Raw genomic sequence first — 19210 nt, forward strand, 5'->3', positions numbered from 1 at the left:
TCAATTTTGAATTATCCAGTTGTCATTTATTTGTTTTTAACATTATTTAATCGTAAGTTTATATAACGTATCTTTTAATTATGGCTGTGTTTCAAAACTGGCTGGCACAATTTTTGAAAATTTAACAATCAGCTCTCTTGAGTCAGTGTGAGTGGTATGAGCCAGCTCAATGTGCCACTACTTCTATGTTTTTTATTATTTTTAAATTTTTATTTATATATTTTTTGAGACAGAGTTTCACTCTGTCACCCAGGCTGGAGTGCAGTGGTGCGATCTTAGCTCACTGCAACCTCCACCTCCCGGGTTCAAGCAATTCTCCTGCCTCAGCCTCCGTGAGTAGCTGGGATTATAGGCTCCACCATGCCCTGCTAATTTTTGTATTTTTAGTAGAGATGGGGTTTCACCGTGTTGGCCAGGCTGGTCTTGAACTTCTGACCTCAGGTGATCCGCCTGTCTCAGCCTCCCAAAGTGCTAGGATTACAGGTGTGAGCCACCATATCCAGTCGTGCTACTACTTCTACCACATCCTGCTTAGAACACCTTGCTGCTAATGGCTGGAATGTGGTTTTCTTGGGGAACGGAGCTGGGGATGGGTGAAGTGTGCTTATGGAGTTCCTTGGTGATGGGTATCTGTGGAAAAAGGATCTGGGGACCCCTGATTCTCTAGTCCTGGGCCTGTCCAGAATTTCCTTCTTGCATCTGGCTTTTCCTTTGTGATGTGAACAGCATAGCTGGACCTCTCTTGCTCCCTCCCCTAGCATTTGCCAGGCTACTCCTCCTGGCTTAGAGGGAACCAGTTTTGTCCTAACTCAATGTGGAGGGGCTTTGGAAGCCCCACGTTTGAGCAGAGATCTAAGTCTTGTCTTGAGGCTGAGGAAGTGCTCCTTTTCCTGGTGGTGTCACCTGATCAAATACAGGATGCCCAGCTACATTTGAATTTCAGATAAGCAGCACTCAGTGTTTCAGTATAAGCATGGCACATGTGAGATTTGGGACACACTTATACCAAAAGTAATTCTCATGCAATATTTGGGACATACTCCCACTAAAGAGCTATGCATTGTTTATCAAATTTAACTAGGGGTCTTGGATTTTTGTTTGCTAAATCTGGCAAGCCTTTCCTTAGGTCAATTTTTTTTCTTACTGCAACAGAGACTCAGAACCTCAGAGTGGGAAGGCCCTGATTCTGTGTCTATTTTGCAGCTCTGGAAACAGTCCCAGAGAAGAAAAGGGATTTGTGCAAATGCATGGAATCACTGTGAACTTCGAGGACCTTGACAAGCTGCATGACTTTTTCATGAAGTCAGCACATGTTCTGAGTCTCTGCATGTGGCACTGTGCTGGTGCCAGGAATGATGGTGGCAAACCTGCCACGGACCTGTGTAGATGGCATGTTAAATAAGAGGCAGGATTCAGACAGATCTGGGTCCAAATCCCGCTTTGCCACGTGTCAGCTTGCATGACAAGTTCCTTCTGCTCTCAGAGCCTCAGCTTTCCCTTTTGGATGAGAGTACATTCGTTGGGGGATTGTCAGGCTTCTGTTGGGTGGTGAAGTGCTTGGTGCGGGGTAGGGAGGATTTACTGCATGAGGAGAGAGGAGAGGTGCCCATGGTAAAGTTTGGTTGTTGTCTGCAGGTTCTCCAGCATCGTGGGCCGTCCAGATGATGTGGAATGGAGATTCCAGAACCCACCTGCCCTGCCCCTCCTCCGAGGGACCAGCCAGCTCCCACTCCTGGCCCTCCAGGGGCCCCAGGTGGCCAGGCCTCACCCCACCTGACCCTGGGCCCCGTCCTTCTGCCACCAGAGCAGGGCCTGGCCCCCACTGTGTTCCTGAAGGCCCTGCCCATCCCACTGTACCACACGGTGCCTCCTGGGGGCCTCCAGCCACGTGCTCCGCTAGTGACGGGCAGCCTGGATGGAGGCAACGTGCCCTTCATACTTAGTCCCGTGCTGCAGCCTGAAGGGCCTGGCCCCACCCAGGTGGGGAAGCCGGCGGCCCCTACGCTGACGGTGAACATCGTGGGCACTCTGCCTGTCCTGTCACCAGGCCTGGGCCCCACGCTGGGCAGCCCAGGCAAGGTGCGGAATGCTGGCAAGTACCTGTGTCCACACTGTGGTCGCGACTGCCTGAAGCCCAGTGTTCTGGAGAAGCACATCCGATCCCACACGGGCGAGAGGCCCTTCCCGTGCGCCACCTGTGGAATCGCCTTTAAGACCCAGAGCAATCTCTACAAGCACAGGCGGACGCAGACACACCTCAACAACTCCCGGCTGTCCTCAGAATCCGAGGGAGGTGGGGGCAGCCTGCTGGAGGAAGGAGACAAGGCCGGAGAGCCTCCCAGAACAGACCGCAGGGGTGAGAGCCGGAGCCAGGAGATGCACGAAGCGGCCTCGGAGAGACCCCTTTCTCCAGGTGCCCACGTGCCCCTAGTTGCCAAGAACCTGGATATCAAGACCGAAGCTGCTCCCTGTCCAGGGTCAGCATTTGCCGACGGAGAGGCTCCTTGGGACTCTGCCCCCACAGCGTCACCTGGGCTCCCCGCGGCCAGCACACAGCCCTGGCGCAAGTTGCCGGAGCAGAAGTCCCCGACCGTCGGGAAGCCGTGCGCCCTGCAGCGGCAGCAGGCAACAGCAGCTGAGAAGCCCTGGGATGCCAAGGCCCCCGAGGGCCGGCTGCGGAAGTGTGAGAGCACCGACTCGGGGTACCTGTCACGCTCAGACAGTGCGGAGCAGCCGCCCGCGCCCTGCAGCCCCCTGCACAGCCTCTCAGAGCACAGCGCTGAGTCCGAGGGGGAGGGCGGCCCGGGCCCGGGACCAGGGGGTGCAGGGGCCGAGCCTGGGGCGCGAGGAGTCGGCCTGGAGCTGGAGAAGAAGCGGCTGGAGGAGCGCATCGCCCGGCTCATCTCCCACAACCAGGCGGTGGTGGACGATGCCCAGCTGGACAACGTGCGGCCCCGGAAGACCGGGCTGTCCAAACAGGGCAGCATCGACCTGCCCACGCCCTATACCTACAAGGACTCCTTCCACTTTGACATCCGCGCTCTGGAGCCGGGCCGTAGGAGGGCCCTGGGCCCCGCGCGCTCCACCTGGACGCCCCCAGACAAGTCTCGGCCCCTGTTCTTCCATTCCGTCCCCACTCAGCTCTCCACCACCGTGGAATGTGTCCCCGTCACCAGGAGCAACTCACTGCCCTTCGTCGAGGGCTCCAGGACATGGCTGGAGCCCCGGGACCCCTGGCCCAGGACGCAGAAGCCTCTGAGCCCCAGGCCCGGCCCAGCCCGCCTTGGCTGCCGCTCGGGACTGAGCTCGACTGACGTTCCTGGTGGGCATCCCCGGGCCCTGGTCAGACAGGCCGCGGTGGAGGACCTGCCAGGCATCCCCACTGGCGATGCCCCGGTGCCCACAGAGGACACAGATGCAAAGAGAATTGCTGCGCGGGAGGCCGTGGCCGGCAAGGTCAGAGCAGGCGGCAGGAAGTGCGGCCAGAGGAGGCTGAAGATGTTCTCTCAGGAGAAGTGGCAGGTGTACGGGGATGAGACATTCAAAAGGATCTACCAGAAAATGAAAGCTAGTCCCCATGGAGGCAAGAAAACCAGAGAGGTGGGAATGGGCAGTGGGACGGAACTGGGCCTTCCTCTGCAGAAAGAGGCAGCAGGGAGCTCAGGCACAGTCCCCACCCAAGACAGGAGGACCCCTGTCCATGGGGACACATCCACAGGGGCAATGCCAGAGCCTTGGGGAAATTCACCAGCCCCGGAGGCCTCCTTAGTGACTGAGCCCACTAAGTATGCGGAGACGGTGGCCAGGACAGGAGACAGGAATCGACCCAAGGTGGAAGAGGCTGTGTCATCCCCTGCACTGGGCGGCAGAGACAGTCCCTGTTCAGGCAGTCGGAGCCCCCTGGTCTCTCCAAATGGGAGGCTGGAACTGGGGTGGCAGCTGCCCCCAGCACCTGGCCCCCTCAAAGGGGGTGACCTAGAGGCCGTCAGGCCAGTTTTGCCAGACCCCAAGCTGGAAGGAGGTGCCCGAGGTGTGGGGGATGTTCAGGAGACCTGCCCGTGGGTCCAGACTGTCCTGAGATGGCCCAGCAGTGGCTCTGGGGAGGACAAGCTCCCCTCGGAGCGGAAGAAGCTGAAAGTGGAGGACCTGCACAGCTGGGAGCAACCAGAGCCTGTGGGCGCAGAGACCCCGGGTAGCCCCGTGCAGGCTGCCTCTTTGTCATCCCAGAAGCAGGACGCCAATACTGGGGAGGTGCCAGGGGGCTCGAAGGAGAGTGCCAGGCAGGGGGGCGAGCTTCTGGAGTCCTCTGGAGCCTCCTTGGCTGCTGATTCTGTTGCCCTGAAGAGGGTAGGGCCAAGGGACAAGGCTCCCCCACTGCCTCCTGTAGTCCCAGCCCCTGGGGAGCACCCCCCACTGGCCACCCCACCTCAGGCTCCCAGAGTCCTCTCTGCCCTGGCAGACAATGCCTTTTCCCCAAAGTACCTCCTCAGGTTACCTCAGGCAGAGACCCCCTCACCACTGCCCATTCCCCGGGGACCCAGGCACAGCCAGGACTCTCTCTGCAGCAGTGGGTGGCCTGAGGAACAGGCATCATTTGTTGGGTCAGGACTGGGGACCCCTCTTTCTCCCAGCCCAGCCTCAGGCCCCTCCCCAGGTGAGGTGGACAGCATCCTGGAGGACCTCAGCTCTTCCAGGCCACGGGATGGGAGAAAAGGGGCACAGTTGAGGGGGGACAAGGGGGACAGGATGGCCACTAGCAGGCCAGCAGCCAGGGAGTCGCCTATCTCAGCACCAGGGGCTCCCAGGGAGGCCACCTCCTCCCCGCCCACTCCAATGTGTGAGGCACACTTAGTTCAGGGCATGGAGGGTGACAGCCACCGTATCCATCGCCTCTGCATGGGCAGCACTTTGGCAAGGGCCAGGCCCTCTGGGGATGTCCCAAATCCTTGGGTACCCAACTGGGAGCTGGGGGAGCCTCCTGAGAATGCCCCAGAAGATCCTTCTTCAGGGCCCCTGGTGGGCCCTGACCCGTGTTCCCACCTCCAGCCTGGCTCCTTCCTCACTGCCCTCACTCGGCCTCAGGGTGTGTCCCCAGGCTGGCCAGAGCTGGCCCTGCCTTCCCACTCAGGGAAGTCCCGGAGCCACAACCCCCACAGCCCCCACAACGCCTTTCCCTCACTGAAGGCTGAGCCGCGGCTCACGTGGTGTTGCCTGAGCCGCAGTGTCCCTCTGCCCACGGAGCAGAAGGCAAGGGCGGCGTCTTTATACTTGGAGGTGCACTTTCCTGGTAGCAGCCTCCGAGATGAGGGTCCCAATGGCCCTCCTGGGAGCAATGGAGGATGGACCTGGACAAGCTCTGGCGAGGGAGGGCCGGCGCAGATGTCCAAGGTAAAGCTGGGTTTTGCCCCAGGGCCCGGGGTTGAGAGAGTGTGTCGTGATCCCGCAGGACCTCTCGTGTGGGAGGGAAGTCTGAAGCCATCCCATGTAGCATCTGCTCTTCACTGCTCACTTGTTCCTGAGGGAGGCTGGGGATGCCACATAGACGGCAGGAAGGAATAAAGGCCCAAATGCGAACCTTAACAGAGTTGTGGAAAACATAAATTCCAAAGGAAAGAATTACTATACTCGAGACATTAGGTGAGATAGTCTTCATAACCAAATGTAAAATTTAACTGAGCTTCCTGGTAACAGAAGCAAAAAGTAAAAGGAAACACTCCATCAGAGAGGTGAGCTCTCTGGATCATTCTAAGATTATAAACCAGAGACTCCCAATCACTGAGAGAGTCATTATACTGGGGATTCTGGAGAAGGAATTACTGTTGATTGGATTCAGACTTCCCTCTCAGGTTCCTGGGAGCAGAGAGAAAAGGGGGAAGGTGGTGGATGCTCACAGCTGTTCTCACTTGGTGATGAACTGATCATGCCGAGCTCCGCCTTGAGCGGGAGTTCACACACCTGGTCGTGATGACTGAGGGCTTAGTCCTGCTCTGGGGTGGCTTGGGCCACGGCCACTGAGGAAGGTGCTGGAGGCTCAGCTGTAATTTAACCTTTGTGGACAGTGACAAAGGCCTGGAGACCAGAGTCTTGCAGGCTGTTCAGCTTTCCCTAGGTGGGACCCAAAGTTGTGGCGAGTGCTGTTTTCATCTTGAGAGTAGTGGGTTAATCAGGAGGGCCCCAGAGGTGCAGGGGCTCCTGGGGAGGTGGATTTAGGGGAGAGTAAAGGGGCTGGTCACCGTGTTTCTTTGGCCTCCAGTTAACACCGATGGCATAGGCTTTCCTCTGCGGATCGAGCCCAGGCAGGGTTTCAGGAGGTTCTGTCCAGGAACGCTCTGCCGTTGCCTGGTTGAACTTTGCAGGGGCTCGGGCCATTTAGTGATGCAGTATCTCCGCTTTGATTTCTATAGACAGGCATCCTGTCTGCAGAGTGAGAACCCTTTGGAGTTTTCCTCATCATGAGGACTTTGAGTAACGTGATGCCAACATGCTTGGTGTTTTCAGTTCTCCTACCCAACAGTCCCAGGGCTGATGTCCCAGCACCAGGTGTCTGAGCCAGAATGGAAGAAAGGCCTGCCTCGGAGGGCAAAGATGTCTCATGGAAACAGCAAGCAGAGAAAACTGAGGATCAACCCTAAAAGGTAGGGTGAGTGGTCACCTCTGTCATTTCCACGAAACCCCAAGAAGAATTTACTATGGGATTTGAAAGGTACCTGTGTGCTCCAGAGAAAGAGTTCCTGTTTCCTAGGGTTTAGAGTTTCATGATTAAAGGACTGAATGTGTTTCCCCATTAGTCCCCGACCCCTTACAACTCACCGCCTGTGTATTTTTCGATGGCACCTTTCTAAGGCCAGGAATCCAGCAAATCTTTGAAATAACTGGGTGGAAAACACATCCATTCAACTTAAGTCCGGAAGAGAGAGCCTGTTAATTATTTACAGCTTTTATTGCTTTTTTAATTATGCAAGCAATGAAAGTCTTTTGCAGAAAAATTAGACAATACAGATGAGCAAAGAGAAGACAATAAAACATCCTAGTAATCTCCCCACACAGAGATAATCACCGTGAACATTCAGGAGTGTGCCCTTCCAGGCTTTTCTTTGCGGTATGCATATGCAAATATCCACCCCCAACAAAAGGGAGGCCATGAGGATTTTCCTGCCACTCTTTCATTGTGTCTTTCTTGGATTGTCTTTCTCCTTTGCTCAAAACCCTTCAGGCTGCCCACTGCATACAAGCTAAAAAGCAAATTCACTAACCCCTGTCCTCTTTCTGCCGTCATTTTCCCCGTGATCTCCTTCTCTCCTGCCAACCCTCCACCCTCACCCCATTCTCTAATCCACATTCTAATCCCAGATCCCTGATGCATTTATTTTTTTATTTTTTTTTTTGAGACGGAGTGTCGCTCTGTCGCCCAGGCTGGAGTGCAGTGGCCGGATCTCAGCTCACTGCAAGCTCCGCCTCCCAGGTTTACGCTATTCTCCTGCCTCAGCCTCCCGAGTAGCTGGGATTACAGGCGCCCGCCACCTCGCCCGGCTAGTTTTTTGTATTTTTTAGTAGAGACGGGGTTTCACCAGATTAGCCAGGATGGTCTTGATCTCCTGACCTCGTGATCCGCCCGTCTCGGCCTCCCAAAGTGCTGGGATTACAGGCTTGAGCCACCGCTCCCGGCCCCCCGATGCATTTATACCCCACACCTCAACTGTCAACATTCTCCCCCTAGATTGTCAGTCCTTTTTTCCCCTTTCTGTTTCTTTTTTGAAACCGAGTTTCACTCTGTCGCCCAGGCTGGAGTGCAGTGGCACAATCTCGGCTCACTGTAACCTCTGCCTCAGGGGTTCAAGCGATTTGCCTGCTCAGTCTCCTGAGTAGCTGGGGTTACAGGCGTGGGCCACCATGCCCAGCTATTTTATTTTATTTTATTTTATTTTTTGGTGTTTTTAGTAGAGATGGAGTTTTGCCATGTTGCCCAGGCTGGTCTCGAACTCCTGGCCTCAAGCAATCCTCTTGCCTTGGCCTCCCAAAGTGCTGGGATTACAGGCGTGAGCCACTGCACCCAGCCTGTCAGTAATTTCTCCAAAACCTGGACATTCTTCAAGGGGCAATCCAAATTCCTAACTCTCCCCTGTAGCTGCTCAGACCCTCAGTGGCTGGAGATGACCTCTTCTCTTCTGGCTCCCCCTCCCACCTCTATCAATGGTCTGCCGGGACCATGTGTTCAGAGCTAACATTATGGGGCACTTGCTGTGTGCCAGGCTTTCCCTAATTGCTTTCTGGTGTGCATCGTTTCAGGCGATCCCACAAGGTACTGCCCACAATGTGGATGATGGTATTATCCTATTTTTCTCTTGAAGAAATGGAGACACAGAGAGCTTAGATAACCTCCCCAAGGACCCAGATTTGAACCAGCCAGTCTCCTTCCATAGCCTGTGTGCCAACTAGTGGCTTGTCTTGGTGCACCCCAGCCTGTCCTGGGCACGCTCGTGGCCTGGCATTTTCTAGATTTTTCGTGCAGTGCCTGAGATTCTGCATTTCTGACATAGCCGGTGATGGTGCTGGCGTGGCTCTGAGAGTGGGCTTGGAGGAGTGGGGCTTTCCTTTCTAGCGTCCCTCCTTGCTCATGGATCACTCAGGGTCCTGAGACAGAAGCCTCACTCAAGGTAGTCTGAACAAAAGAAGGTCTGCCTGCCTGTGTAATGGGGCCTCCAAGCCTCATCATCAGCCCTGGCCCAAACTTGGTGCTGTGGGAAGGACAGTCTTCCAAAGGAAAATTCGAGTCTGCTCTTGGAGGAAAGGGGAATGCATGCCATCCAGGTGGAGGAGCTGCATGCGGGGCTCTGGGAACCAAGGGACATTGGCTCGTGGTTGTTGGTCCTCCCCAGTATCTCACCAGTAAGGAGGAAGCACTCAACTACATCTGACTGACAGCTGACGAGCCTGAAGCCTCCAGGCATCATTGGAAAGATGTGGGGAGAGGGGAGAGGATGGGTCGCCTCATTAACAGCTCCCACTTTCCCAAGACTTCAGCTTGACTAATTTGAAAATATTTACCATGTACCTGCTGTGCGCCTGGTGCCCACACCTGGAGGTGGCCGAGAAAACTTTCTTAATCCAGGCTGACGGTCCCAGACTAGAGCCCAGGAGGCGTGGAGATATCACTCCAGGACACCTTGCAAACCCACTAGCAGCTCTTGGGCCAAACACAGTGCATGTAAGACCCTTGTTAGTCCAGTGCTCTAAAACTTTTGGCACTTAGCAGCCACATAATTAGATGTAAAGATTTCTCATAAAAATCTGGATTTCTAACTTTTCTTGAAATATGGGAAGCTTTGAAGACACTGGGCCTGCCTCCTTACATGGCACCAGCCAGCTGGAGATGAGCAGTGGCCACCCCTTATGGGTAAGAGCTGTGCTCTCCTCTGCGCTCTGTAGCTCACCTCTCCTTAATGTCTTACCCTTGGCCAGCCTCTCTCAGTTATGCTATCTGCCTGGCCCCCATGGGATTTGAGTTTGCAAATTTTGGCCTTGTGGAACTAGACAGCCTGTCCACTCAACAAATCACAACAAGAGCCCATGGATGGGCACAGAAGGGGGCAGGGGCGTTACAGAACAGGGAGGAGTCTGAACAATGACTTGGAGCTCTAACCAAGAGCTCCTGACTGGGTCAAATGAGAAGGAAGCTGTTGAGCTTTTTATATCCACAAACATTTATTGGTTGATCATGATTTGTTTATCATTGATCCTTTTGTTGGTTCATGACTCTCTTTTGAGTTAATTCCAGCTTCAAGGCCTTTGCACCTGCTAGTCCCTCTACCTCCACCTGCACATTCCTCCTCTTGCTCCTCACATGGCTGGCTCCCCTGTCTCAGAAAAAGAATCAGCACCACGAGGGCATGGAGATCTAGGCATGGATATCTTTGAGGGGAGGTATTACTCTGCCTACCACACTGTTTATCCAACCACCCACACACATATGTTTGTAGATATTTATCCATCCATCTGCCTACCCACCCACGCATCCACTTACATATCTATCTCTCTGTCTATCTTCTGTCTATCTATCATCTAACCCTTGTGTTCTCTCCTCAAGAAGGAAGCCTAGTACTTGATTCATTTTCCCACTTTCATTTCAGTTGTTTTAATGTTCTACAGAAAATGAAATACTGTAGCAGAGGTTGCTCTATAGTCCTTAGCTCACAGAGAATGATAAAGTTCTCTTTTAAGTAAAATATTACCTTAAATATTATATAACAATACGTAGAAAAGAAAAATTTAAAAGATGATTATGTTGTTTTATGTATTTGGTACAAATCATATCAATCTGTGTTTTCATACTTTGCAAATCACGAATAATATATAATATTGTTTGATGTCTTTAAAGTACATATAAAAGTATCATAGTTATTTATCAATCTTCAGCTTGATTTTTAAGGTCAACATTGTGTTTCTGAAGATCCCATCGTGTCAGGACATACTAATTAAATGTATTCATTCTGATTGCTACAGAGTGTCTCATCCATGAGTGAGAGTTTGCCCTTCATTCATATGCTTCCTAATATTTGTTGTTATCGAATTTTTAAAGTGATGAATATAATTTATAGGATTCTATATATATCCTAGATTCGTATGTATTATTTGCCTGTTATATATACTGCAAATATGTTTCCAAGCCTATTACTTGTCTTTTTAAGCCCATTTATTTATATGTACCCACATAATTGCCCATCTCTTGTCTTTTCATTTGTTTCTGCATGTCAGATCTTCCTTCTGGGATTATTTTCTTCTACCTAAATCATATTCTTTAGAATTTCCTTTATTAGAGAAGAAAATTCTCTTAGTTTTTATTGCTCTGTAAATATATTTATTTCATCATTGATGTTGAAAAATATGTCTGCTGGGTACACAATTCCAGGTTGACAGTTATTTTCTCAGCACATCAAAGCTATCATTGCACTATCCGTCAGCTTCCATTTTGTGGTAAAGAAGCCAATTCTTAGGCTTCTCGTCTGTCTTTTGAAAGTCTTTTATCTCAAGCTAACTTTAAGATCTTCTTTTATCCTTTGGTGTTCCGTAGTTTTACTTTGATATATATAGATGTATGTTGCTTTTTATTTGCTCCATTAGGAATCCACAGGGCTATTTTGATTTGTGGATTGGTGTCTCTCTATAAAAAATTCTTAGCCATCATTCTTCAGATATTGCCTCTGTCCTGTTCCCTCTCCTTCCTTTCTGAAATACTGATACAGTATTTATTAGGCCTTTTCTATCTTTCATGTCTCTTAATACTTTTAATAACCTTGTTTCTCTGCTATAATCTGGATACTTTGTTCAAATCTGTCTTTAAAATTTTACCAGTTTTTTAATCTACTGAGTTATTTTTTGTAAAACTTTATTAAAGTATAATTAAATTTTAATAAATTGCACATATTTAAAACATACAATTAAATAAATTTTGACATATGTACATACCTGTGAAACAATATAACCAGGATCATGAGCACATCTGTCAAGCCCAAAAGTTTCCTCCGGTCCTTTTGTAATTCCTCCTTTCTGCCCATCCTGAAGTCCTTCCGTGCCCAGGTAACCACTAATGTGCTTTCTGTCACATAGGGATAGTTTGCTTTTTCTAGAATTTTGTAGAAATAGAATCATACAATATATGCTCTCTTTATTTTATTTTATTTTTTTGCTTGGCATTACTATTTTGCGGTTCATCCATGTTGTGTTTATCAATAACACATTCCTTTTTATTGCTAACTAGTATGCAATTGAGTGAGTATGTCACAATTTGTATATAAGTGCACCTGTTGATAGACATTTGGTTTGTTTCAGTTTGGGGCTATTGCAAATAACATGACTACAAATATTCATCTGCAAGCCTTTGGATGGACATATGCTTTAAATTATCTTGGGAAAATATCTAGAGGTGAAAAGCCTGGGTCATATGGTAGATGTATTATTAACTTTTTAAGAAGCTGCCAAATTGTTTTCCAAAGTGGTTGTATCATTTTATCTCTCCACTATCAGTGTATGAGAGTTCCATTTCTCTACATTATTGCCAACACTTGGTGTGGTAATTCTTTTTAGTTTTAGTCATTTGAATAGTTGTGTAGTGGTATCTCTTTAAAGTTTGAACTTGCATTTCCCTAACAAGTGATGATATCCAGCGTCTTTTTTTATGTGCTTATTTAGTGTTTGTATATCGTCTTTGGCCAAGTGTCTCTTCAAATCTTTTGCGCATCAAAAATGGGTTGTTTTCTTATTGAGTTTTGAGAATTTTTTTATATATTCTGATTATAAGTTCCTTATCAGAAATGTAATTTGTAAATATTTTCTTTCAGTCTGTGGCTTATCTTTCTTTTCTTTTAGTAGCACTTTTAAAAAGCAACTGTCTTTCACTTTGATGAAATTTAATGTACCTTTTTTTGTTGATTATGTTTTTAGTGTCATAGCTTAGAAAAGTGTGCCTTAACAGAGCTTCAAAGCTTTTCTTCTAATTTTTTCTCTAAAGTTTTATACCTTTAAGTTTTATATTTAGGTTTATAATACATTTCCACTTAATGTTTACATATGGTGTGATGTATCGATCAAAGTTCTTATTTTGCATGTGGATATCTTATCTGGTTGTTCCAGCATCTTTTGTTGATCTATTTGTCTATTTCAATGCAAATACCACGCCAACTTGATTACGCCTCTTGGCTCTAAGACCTGCTGTACAGCTAAGGTATGCCAAAGAGTGTGTGGTATTTGCATCAAAATGGATACATAGATCAATGGAGCAAAATAGAGAATACAGAAATAGACCATGCTGTGGTCAATTGATTTTTCATACAGGCTCAAAGGAAATTCAGTGGAAAAAGTATAGTCTTTTCAATAAATGGTTCCAGACCTGGAAAATTTCTTCATCAATAAGTTGAGGTGTCTTCAGGCTTACGTCATCTGTTTCTCTTCTTTCATGGATCACTGCCCTTATTGCTTAATGTCCAATGCCCTGAACACTATTGTTTTGTATCTTTATTCAGTTTTTTACTTGGGATGGTAAAGTTGGCTACTTTTGCAAAGTCTTGGTCAGAAGTCCCTGGCCTATTGCAGTGCCTCTTAGTTGATCTCCCCTACTTTTATTGGTCTGCTAAATTTTAAATTTAATTGTTTATGTGAATTATATTTTATTTCCAAAAAGTTTTATTTAATTATTTTTCTAATTTGCTTGATCACTTTTATAGTCTCTTGCCCTTGACTCTGATTTTCAACCTTTTTATTTTATTTTTTAAAAAACACATCTAATGTTTTGCATCTGTCAATGACAACATATGAAGTCTTGGCATGTCTGACTCTGTTCTATATATTTGCTGTCACATATGTTAACTTATTTCTTTGTGTTAAAATTTTTGACTGTTAGTTGATATTTTTGGAACTTTGAGATGTGGGTTGAAGGTGGATTCCTCCAATAAATATTTGTTTTGCTTCCCCTGGGTGCCTGGGGGTGCTCATTTGTTTGTTGTTCTGTTCCCTGGGCAGGTGGTGGGGGTACTAAGTATTTAATTCTAATTTACCCACATATTGAGAGTATGCCTTTCAGAGGTCTCAGCTTTATGCAGGAAGGGACGTTGGGTCTTCCACTTGCCTCTCACTGAAGGACATTCTGGGCTTTGAGTCCTGTACCCTCAACTGCACCAGAGCATGAAAACGGGAAGGTCATCCTCACCTGGTTTGGCAAATTCCTCGAATTGAAAGCAGTCTCACTTTTCCGGGGTGCAGCTCTCACTTGGTTTTCGCCTTTGAACTATTTCTTACCTTTTAATCAGAACGTAAATAAATGTAAATATAAGCTTAAAAAATTTTTACATTTTATGCTGCATTTTCAATTATTTTCAGTATAAGGATAAGTTTGGTGGTAATCAGTCAGAGTATTGCATCCACTGTGCTGTTGGAAATGGAGTTCTTAATTTTTAACCTTGATAATCATGGTTTTTTCATTAAGAATTTGTAAATTTTGATGTAGTCAAATGGGGCTGTCTTTTCCTTCATGGTTATTACTTTTTGGTATATCTAAGAAATCTTTCTTTACTCTCAATTTGCTACTTTCAAAAATATGCAGATATGTTCTCTTATATTTTCTTCTTATATGAATTCATATATATAGAAATATTTATTTTTATTTTTGTTTGTAAAGACAACTATGGACCATGGGTTAAATATGGTTTTTAACTTACTTTAACCATGAGCAGCACATTATTTATACGTATATATATTTGATCAACAGGGTCTCAGTATGTTGCCCAGGCTGCAGGGCCGTGGCTATTCACCGGCGTGATCATAGCACACCACAGTCTCACACTCCTGGCCTCGGTGGTCTTCCTGCCTCAGCTTCTGGAGTAGCTGGGAGTACAGGCACACACCACCATGCCTGGCTTGGTTTGTCTATTTATAAAAGCTTATCCATATAAAAACAGAAGAAGAATATGTGGCACAGATTGTCTGTGGCATACAAAGCCTAAAATATTTATTAGCTGGACCTTTGCATAAAAATCAAGCAGACCCCTCCATTAATGCACTTTTGGCCACTTACATGTTAAATTTTAACTTCTTGTTTATACTTGAAGTTTTTTTCAGGGCCTTTCATTCTGCTTTCATTCATCTCTATGTTTTTTGCCAACTACAAATACCACACTGTAATGAAAACGGTTGTTTTCATTAACAAAACTACATGAGTTAAAGGAGAGAGATTAGAAAATGCAGGATCCACTTTCAGAGTGGAAATGGAAAAACGCAGAAAATTCATACTCAGAAGACTAATTGCCCTGACATTAAACTAGAGGCATAGAGATCTGGAGCACTCACAAAATACCTCCCCGCCTTGCCCAAAGCAAGTGCAGGACCATGGAATTGGATTTTATTGATTCATTTGTAGCTGTGTACCGTGCTGTATGAAGCATGAAACACTCGGAGACTTGTTCCTAGGAAGCTTCCAACAAATGGAACAATGAATTGTGAAGTCCCAAGTGAATGGAAATGAGCAAGGAGAAGATTGCGGGTTGTATGGGAGAAGGGCACCCTGTAAAACCCTAAAATATACATTAGTCATTGAAGGGGAGAGTGGAGAAGAAAAAATCCTGGGGTTTGAGAATGCAATTCTATTAGTAGCTAGTGCTTTTCCTTATGGAGCGGATGTTTATCTCTCTAAGCCATGTGTCTATTCACTTTAGTCATCACACAATTTACTTATTCAATGAGATAGCACTCTCGGTAATGAGAACACAATCTCTGCAGTGAGGTAAAGACAAAGGCCTACAGATGTGGTCCTGAGTCCACGTGGCCTCTGCTGCATGTGGCCCCCACCACATGTGGCTGAGACTCTTTGTCATGTTGGCCACAGCCCCAGAGCTTTGACAGCAGTCCCAGGTCCTGCTTAGCAGGATACAGAGGCTCTGCCATCCACACCTCCACTGTACTTCTCTTTGCTTTGTTCTTCTCTGTGGGGTCAAGAGAGGAAAGTGAGGGAAATAGCATGTCAGATCTCATAGTTTCGCCCCAGAAAGGGATGTGTGTGTCGTGGGCTGCGTACACCTGCAAGACCCACTCCTTGGGTCTACTGTCCCTCCCAGAGAGAGCCTCATGAAGGCATCAGTGGGGTGAGGAGCATGTCACCCTCACAGCCGGGTGTGGAGGTGCAGCCTGGCGAAAGTGTCCTGGATGGGGCCCCAACAGCACCAGCCACACCTTGAGGGGCCTTGCATGGCTGGTGATGGAGATGAGCTTGCAAAACCTTCCTAAGCCAGGATGCTGCTTCTCCAGGAGGGGCTGCACACAGAACATTCTGGGAGAACCAGGAAAGAGAGAAACCTACCCTGCCCATGACTAAACTAAACAGTCCTTTGAAGACATTGCCAAGGTCCACTTGGGCTCTTCTCGAAGACAAAAAGGTTGAAATTCCACCTTGATGAAGTGTGAATTCAGAGGCTAGGCCTTTCCTAGCTCTCTCCTCATTATTTTGCTTGAGTAGAAAGACCCCAGTTTCCTAATTTTCTAAAAGTAAAACCTCCCTGCCGTTCAAACTGTGCCGTTATTAACACCTGCAAGTGTGTGGCAGCCACCCATGACTCGTGCAGAGGTGACCCCGCAGCAGGTAGAAGAATTCTCTCCATGTGCCACCCCTTCCTTCCTCCTTTTGTCTCTGCACTTTGAAATCTCTCTCCACCCAGGCCCTGCAGGATTTGGTTCAGGGGTTTGTCGGTCCCCACCCTGGCTCAGATAGCTCTTTCAGGAACCTGTGGTCTTGACAACTGCATCAAAGAACAAACCAGCCACCACCGCCCCCCAAACCCCACAACCGCCCCCCGGAAATGACAGCTCCTGGCCCAGGCAGGGGAGGCAAGCATGCCCAGATGAGGGGAGCTTCTCCCAAACACAGAGGCCAGAAAAGATGAACAAAATGTCACTTTCTCATTGTTGCTGCCAGGAAAAACCAGCGCCCAAGAGGATACTGCATTCTGCAGATCTTATTTAAAATTCTGTGAGCAGCCCTGGTGATTACGGGACTGCGGCTGGATCTTGGCAGTGGCTCAGATAAATGAGAAAGGAAAATAGCCGGTTCTGAGGAGCACTGTGGAGTAGAAATATTGTAAACTGAGGCTCATAAAGGGAAGGGATTACTTGTGGCTTGACCAGGCAGCTAGAAGCAGTGCAAAGATCTTCTAAAAGAGCTTAAGGCATATTACAGGCCTGGCTTTTCGTCTCATTCTTGCTCCTGTATAATGGGGGTGCTAGACTAGGTTGATGGCCTGTTTGTGGTTGCACATTCCTATTAGTAAAATAATTTATAGCCTGCACTCTATTAAATGTGCATTTGTTCATTTACAAATTATACATATATTCTACTCTATGACATGAAACAATAGAAATAAGAAAGGACATGAAACAATAGACATAAGAAAGACTAGATGAAAATAAATGTAAATAGAAGCTCTAGTATTTTTCTTTCTCTACTGTCATCATGCCTTCCCTCTGAGATGTGAATACTTTGTTTTGAAGATAAATAAATCAGATGATTCAGCAGGGCTCCTGCAGATGGAAGGTCTACAAAGAATGCTATCCAATACGGTGGTCACTAGCCACATGTGGCTATTTGAATTCATTAAAGTGAAATACAATTTAAAACTCAGTTTCTCAGACACGCGAACTACATTTCAAATGCACAGTAGCTACATGGGCCTAATGGCTACCGTATTTGTCAATACAAATTACAGAACATTTCCGTCATTGAAGAATAATCTGTTGGACAGTCTGTGAACCAAGTAGTCAAGACCACATAGCTTAAAACCTAATTGCAGCAACTATCCTTGACTAAGCCCTTGCTATGAGTAAGCATCCTGGGAAGCATTTTGTGCTTCCTCATTTAGTTCCTACAGCAACCTCTGAAGCTAGGCGCATTGTCCTGGAGAGGTGGGGGATGAGGTATGGAGGGATCGGGAGTTGCTCAGAGCTGACCAGCTAGTTAGAGGTTGAGCCCCACGTTCTCCTGGGCACCCCGCAGGGACTTTCCAGATTTTTCCAGGCATGTGCTCTCCAGGCTGGTTACTGCAAGCGTGCTTCTCTCTTCTACAGGTACAAAAGGAATTTCTTGCAGAGCTGTGTTCAGCTGAGAGCCAGGAGACTTCGCACACCAACCTGGGTGCGAAGAAGAAGCCGCCACCCTCCCCCACTCGAGGGAGTGAAGCCATGCAGGACCCCTGGACAGACCTCTTCAGAAATAGCAGGTAATGCTCTCTTTGGAGGTGCATCCAGACTGGGCACTCGAAGGCACCCGCCCAAGGCATAGACACTGGGGATTCCGGATGGGCAGGAGTCAGCCCCAAGTGCCGCAAGGGTCAGGCCCAAAAGGGAGAGTAACAGAGGCGTGACGTCTATGAGACAATCAAAGTGACCCTAAACTGTGGGGAGGGCATGCGGTAGAAGACGGAGAATTCAATATTGAGAAGTCACCAACATCCTTGAGTACTGGCCACCTGTGCCAAGCTCTGAACCAGGTGCAGCTTCCCTCTGGGACCCAGGGGAATATGAATCACAGCTCTTGGTGCCTCTACTTTCACCATCTCTGAAAAGAAAGCTTGTTTAGTTCTCTCTGCAGGGCCATTGTAAAGCTAAAGTGGGTCTGTGGATGGGCTTGAGAGCCCATGTGAAGTAGAAGGATAAGTAGTTCTGTGAAGCTGCAGGGTACATTGCTTACATGTGAAGCGGTAAGAGGCACACTCTTCACCATGCTCGGAAATAAATAGAGGGCGAACTAAGTGGGGCTGCTTCCTGGAAAAAGTGGCTATTTTAAGCTGCAATCACTGGGCAACCGGGGCAAATGGCTCAACTTCTCTGGACCTCAGTTTCCTCTCCCTTTCTCCCCTCTCCCCAGCATTAAGGAGCTCAGCCTGAGCCTTGCTTGATTGATTGGGAAAAATGAATACCCTGTGGGAAAGGCTGCAGGGTCCCATCTGGCCAGCAGTGCCTGAATTACCATCCTTCTGTGGTTCATTGTTGTCTGTTTGGCTCAAGGGCTAACCCTGGGCTCTTTCTCATGCTTGAGGTCTTTGCCCTAGGGGATCCTTTGCTGGGGCAACTCCGCCTCCACCTTTGTGTAGCTCCAGTGCCCCCTACAGACAGATGGCACTTGAGTGCTCTCCCCACACCTCTGCGCCCCAACCCCCAAAGCTCTCCAGGGTAGGCAAGGACAAGGACTAGTTTTGCTTCCCAGAGAGAATTTAAATCCAGGCAGGAATTCATCTTACAGTTGGGGCCAGTTGTTGAAGAGGAAAGGTTGTTTTTGTTAAGGAAGGTCAAGGGTCAAGCCCCATGTGGGAGAGGCTGGGATGCAGGGGGGTGGGTAGGTGGAAATTCCATCAGGGAACTGGCTCTGAGCTCTCTTCCTCATCTGTGGCTCTCAACCACACCTCCATCTCCCTCCTCTATATCCAGCGGAATTGCCCACTGCGCTGCGCTTGATACTGCCACGCCCCATGGAAGGCATCTCAGGGCTAAATGCTGGTCTGTACCACCAGGACAAGAGGGTGTTCTCCCCCATGCAAAGGCCAGGGGACCGTGCAACTCTCTGCTTTATCACTGGGCCTTCTTGTGACAGCCACAGGGGCCATTGATGTCACCTCTGTACTCTCCAGGTGCCCTGTGGATGCCCCTCTTCTCTCCTTAAGAGTTTTCCAATGTATAACCC

The 19210-nt window shown here is 48.2% G+C and overlaps 1 protein-coding gene across 10 annotated transcripts in view; it reads left to right on the forward strand.

Annotated features, from left to right (window-relative positions):
- The window catches only part of ZNF831 (zinc finger protein 831), a 110670-nt gene that overhangs the window by 42148 nt on the left and 49312 nt on the right, over positions 1-19210 (forward strand). For all 10 annotated transcript variants that reach the window (XM_023231911.1, XM_023231912.1, XM_023231910.1 and 7 more), the window contains 3 exons: positions 1636-5388; positions 6499-6635; positions 17599-17750. In XM_023231911.1, coding sequence (XP_023087679.1) covers positions 1672-5388; positions 6499-6635; positions 17599-17750 — 4006 coding nt within the window. In that variant the 5' untranslated portion in view covers positions 1636-1671. The remainder of the gene's footprint in view (positions 1-1635; positions 5389-6498; positions 6636-17598; positions 17751-19210) is intronic.

Source organism: Piliocolobus tephrosceles, chromosome 20 (assembly GCF_002776525.5).
Source record: "Piliocolobus tephrosceles isolate RC106 chromosome 20, ASM277652v3, whole genome shotgun sequence".
Classification (NCBI taxonomy): Eukaryota; Metazoa; Chordata; class Mammalia; order Primates; family Cercopithecidae; genus Piliocolobus; species Piliocolobus tephrosceles.